The sequence below is a fragment of the Punica granatum genome, chromosome 5 (assembly GCF_007655135.1).
Source record: "Punica granatum isolate Tunisia-2019 chromosome 5, ASM765513v2, whole genome shotgun sequence".
NCBI lineage: Eukaryota > Viridiplantae > Streptophyta > Magnoliopsida > Myrtales > Lythraceae > Punica > Punica granatum.
Genome location: NC_045131.1, coordinates 29,336,237 through 29,341,136, shown reverse-complemented (window position 1 = coordinate 29,341,136; position 4,900 = coordinate 29,336,237). Strand labels below are relative to the sequence as shown.

Below are 4,900 nucleotides of genomic sequence, written 5' to 3'. Positions count from 1 at the left end.
CGACATCGATATCACACTCATGTTTCCCAACTCTCATTACAAGACTCAATTACGAAAAGCTCTACAATCCTCTCAATTCTCACCACCTTCTCATTCTACGAACTTTAGAGTCTCTAAGAGAGTATATAGAAATTAATGGTTAGCCCTTCGACTTTTAAAATGAAATAGGTGGACATAAGAATGATATCGAGGAACACACTAATGAGTTCCGCACTTTTATAATAGTTATAGATATCACAAGAAAGACACGTAATTCTCATGGACCTAATAGGTGCCAGTATAGCTTGAACTTAAATAGTTGGGATTTGTTGGGTTTCTAGATATACAAGGGTACACAGTGAAAAAAAAAATGCCAGCAATGGAAGAAGAAATAAAGGGAAGCTGAGATGAGAATAGAATCCAATCTTTCATTTTTTTTTTCTAAATATTTTTGCAATACACACATGAATACCGACATATCTGTCTATGTGTACAAACTAGTCTTCACCTTTTCTTATACGGGGCCTACTAGCGTTCACTATTAATCATACGTTAAGTCCCATCGACAATTGAGTGCTTATTAAACGATCGAAATTTATCTACTTTAGAAGTGGCCTCCCTTTGTCTAGTTAGATCATCTTCTGGAACTTCAACTGATCGCATCAGTTAGCATATTTTCGGTTTGGAAGCTTAGATCAGGGATTAAGATTCGTGATTTAGCTAGGGTGGCCTAGGATGTCGAAGACTCTGGCAGCATCCTTATATCCGCGACCGCTGCAATTCACAACTACCCTGGTGCCATTGGGAAGTGTTGGACAAAGTTTCTCCAGATACGCAAATGCATGGGCTGCCTCTAGAGCCGGGAATATCCCTTCTAGCCTGCACAACCGTTCGTATGCTGTCGATCAAGTAGGAAAGAGTTAGTTCTTAGTGAACCGGATATATATTTCATATTCGAATAGACTGTCCCATGCATTTAACTAACTCACGAGAGATTACAAAGAGGGAGGAGGAATAAGAGCATACCCTCTATGGCTTCCTTATCAGTGGCAGTGTAAAATTCGGCTCGTCCATTGTCCTTGAGAAAGCTAAGCTCTGGGCTAACCCCTGGATACTCTAGCCTGATTTTCAAATTAGTATGGTAAAATTAAAATCGAACCAATGTGCGAGGGAGGAACATTCGAATGTTGAGACACAAGTGGTTACTTCGATTTACTGTTTGTACTTACCCTACTCCGACGGAGTGAGGCCGTTGTATTTGGCCCTCGCTGTCTTGCAACAAGTAGCTCATGGCTCCATGGTACACGCCCACCTCTCCTCTTGCTAGGGTTGCGGCATGCTTTCCGCTGTCGAGCCCAAACCCGGCTGCTTCCACCCCAATCAGCCTAACATCTTGGTCCTCGACGAACTCGTGGAAGAACCCTAGGGCGTTTGAGCCGCTCCCCACACAGGCCACAAGCACATCGGGCTTCCCTCCCCACTTCTCCATCGCCTGCGTTCTCGTCTCCTTTCCTATCACTGACTGGAACTCCCTGACCATGCTAGGGCATGGATGAGGGCCCACCACCGTTCCGGTTAGGTAGTAGCTTGTCTCCAAGCTCCCAACCCATTCCCTTATGGCCTGTGAACTTGCATCCTTGAAGTTTCCTTTGACGGGTTTTACCTGTCACACATATCAGAATTCGCGTCATGAGAATCTTACTAATGAGAGAATCAAATATATATATATTTTTCTTTTAGAGGACGAGAACAACCGCAATAAGTATCATTGATCATGCCTACTTAAAACTTTGAAGAGGCACATCATAATATCAAAATAGCGAAAAAATGAAAGAAAACAAGTCATCCGATAGAGTAGGTGTTAAGAACTGAACAAAGGGTAGTTTACCTCAGCTCCTAGAAGATTCATTAAGAGCACATTAGAAGATTGTTTCTCCATATCAGTGGTTCCCATGAAGACCGTACACTTCAGAGAAAGCTTTGCGCAAGCGGCAGCGGTGGCCACACCATGCTGGCCGGCCCCAGTGGATGCCATCACGCTCGTCCGCCCCATCCGCTTTGCTATCATCGCCTGTGCGATGGCGTTATTCATCTTGTGGGACCCACCGTGGTTTAGATCCTCTCTCTTAATATATATCTCGGGCCCTTCCCCATACTCGTCCTTGTAGTGATTGGTGAGCCGCTTAGCGAAGTATAAGGGCGTCTCCCGCCCCACGTAGTCTCTCAATGCCATCGTGAGCTCAGCCTACATCCATAACCACTCATTTATCAATGCTGATGTATATCGGATGAAACTACCTTGTTGAAATCAGTAGTTCCTGTTAATTAAACCAACTAAGGATCCATCAACTTCATGCATGTACTTTATTCTGAATTTTTTTTGATAACTCATTGAAAGTTTTAATTAATAAAAAGTTTTAGAGTAAAACATAGAGTAGTACAACATCGAAACTTTGTTCTGAATATAATGCGAATATCGACATATTGTTCTTATTTGTAACCAAGTTTTTTTTTTTTTCGGTGTGTACCCTGGTATCCAGAAACCCAATGGGTTCTGACTAATTCAGTCGGGAGATCGAGTATTAAAAGTTATTCTCCCTCTCAACAAGTGCGCTTCCCGGGGTTCGAACTTGTGTTCTCCTCCTTACGGGGTGAACTGCTTACCACTCAACCAACACTTTTGTTGGTAACCAAGGTTTTTTGGGCACGGATATTCATATATGTTTTCTTCCAAATAGGGAAAAGAAATCTAATTATAGAAATAGGACAAAAAATATTTTTTTTCTTCAGAAGAATATTAGAATTCATGTATCCACCGAAAAAAAAAAGAATTAGAATTTATGTGACTCAGTTGATGCCGAACATACGTGCCATTATATTTATCTCCAGCCGCTAGATAATAAATTGTGCGAGCTCCTAGTCGTACTTGATGAGCATTATTGCTCAACTGTACATACATAATATATGTATAGGAGGGGACCTTCTACTATCCCGCAGGGCACACCGAACTGAACCCCCTTTCCCATGACCGACATGTCTGATCTAGTAACAATTGTTTTTCCTCTGGCGGTATCGGACATATATTCATGGGGACGGGCCGGATACGCTGCTCGATGACATTGATCATATAAAAACAATACTCGGGTATCATCCCCTGCATAAGTAATGAAAATAAGTAGTTGTTATTACCTGAAAGTCGGGATCATGAAGAACCAAATTGAACTCAGCTTCAAGCTTGGCGAGGCAAGTGATGAGAGTTTCGGGCACATACTTCCCCCCGTACCTCCCAAACTTACCTCCTCCCACTTCTCCCAAACTCTTCTTCTTCTTCTTCTCCTCACTAATTTCCATGTCCAAAGGCATACTGATCCTGTTCAGAGCGATACTCGTCGACGTTGACGTTTGCTCTTCCACAGCACAGACGACCCGAAAACTACTAGCTGATGGTAATGATCTTGATCTCTCGGGATTGGAAGCCTGTGTTCTTTTAGTATATATTTTATTCGTGAGCAAAACATAGTTCTGAACATTGCAAGTCATGATTAAATATATATTTGTATTTTGGTGAGAACTCAAAATTTTCTTTTTCTAAGTTAAGAGAGAAGAAGAGAAAAGGCTGATATTTGAGAACTTCTTTTGGTTTGCTGGAGTGCACCCTAAAGACGTGATCTTTAAATAGAGTTCACCTGTGAAAGTGACAATATGCGAGTCATTTAGGTACACACACACACACACACACACACATCAACTCCACGTTATATATATTGATATTAATATCGATTGGGACCTGGGATCATATTTCTTAATTGGGACTTGAGTGCCATCAATGATATAAACGACTATCACGAGGCCGTATTTCTTTTATGCTTTTTCCTTTTGTCTGCTTTCCTTTATGATTCCACTAATTATGGCGTTGCGTGATCATTTTCTTGACGAGACAATGATCTATTTTTGTGGGTCAGGTCATATATATAAGGTTTATAATGTTGACATTATGCACATCTAAGCTTTTCATACATGAAGAAAGTATCAAATTTGATCACCAAGGAAATATTGTTAGTGTGTTATCTTCTTCTCCCTGGAATTTTTGTTTCTTTTTCGGTGAAAATATTGTTGGTGTTACAGTCAGTTTAACGAGAAAAGATTGCGAGCCGGTGCAATGTCGGTTTTCACAATGATACTCTATATCAATGGAGATTCGGAAAAAAAGTTACGGAACGAGGAATACAGTGAAAATATAATGAGATGTGATCCGATTTCGGAGTCGTATTTCATTCCCAAAGAAGGATATTCAACAGTCCGATAATCAATTACGGATCCAAACAAATAGTAACCCAAGAGTAATCCGCGTGAACACCGTGGGCCCGGGGGGAGTATTGTGGACGGAGATGCATAATCAATTACGGATCAAAACAAATAATAACCCTACAGTAATCCACGTGAACACCGTGGAGCTGGTGGAAGAATTGTGGACGAAAATGCGTTATCCTCATGGTACTGTGACCTTTTCTATTTTCCTTTTAATTTTGCGATAAGATAAATCACTACAATTACTCACGTGTTTTTTTTCCCTTGTTCTTTTTGTGTACGTTTTTTGTTGAACCGCTTGTCAGGAATTTCCTTTAAGCATCTGTTCCACGTGGCGTACGTCCAACTTGATTATTTCCCTCATCTGAATTTTCATTAATCCCAATTCGCACAGGACACGATGCCATGAACAGTTGTCCTCAACTATTTTTCAGTCACTTTCATCGCAGCCTTTATTTTTTATCATCTTGCACTCAACTTTTTGCATTTTTACTATTTTGAATCGCCGTCAAATTTTCTATTCACGAAGCTGACATAACATTTTTTAAAATAGGAGGGGAAATAATTTTTTCGAAATTTAAAATTTCAAAGAAAAATATATTATAATGACGCA

General features: G+C 40.6%; 1 protein-coding gene across 1 annotated transcript; it reads right to left on the bottom strand.

Moving 5' to 3' along the window:
* Window positions 1-387: 387 nt before the first annotated feature.
* LOC116209365 (tryptophan synthase beta chain 1-like) lies at window positions 388-3,645 on the bottom strand. Its single transcript, XM_031542982.1, has 5 exons — window positions 3,169-3,645; window positions 1,868-2,224; window positions 1,209-1,642; window positions 1,006-1,100; window positions 388-877 (listed from the first exon to the last, which is right to left on the bottom strand). Exons 1-5 carry the CDS (start codon window positions 3,517-3,519, stop codon window positions 696-698), a joined length of 1,419 nt encoding a protein of 472 aa, XP_031398842.1. The 5' UTR covers window positions 3,520-3,645; the 3' UTR covers window positions 388-695.
* Window positions 3,646-4,900: the final 1,255 nt, after the last annotated feature.

Coding starts and splice junctions, on each gene's coding strand:
- LOC116209365 (XM_031542982.1), bottom strand. CDS start 3,519: ATGACTTGCAATGTTCAGAACTATGTTTTGCTCACGAATAAAATATAT. Junction 2,225..3,168: donor TTCATGATCCCGACTTTCAG/GTAATAACAACT, acceptor TTATGGATGTAG/GCTGAGCTCACGATGGCATT. Junction 1,643..1,867: donor TGAATCTTCTAGGAGCTGAG/GTAAACTACCCT, acceptor TATGTGTGACAG/GTAAAACCCGTCAAAGGAAA.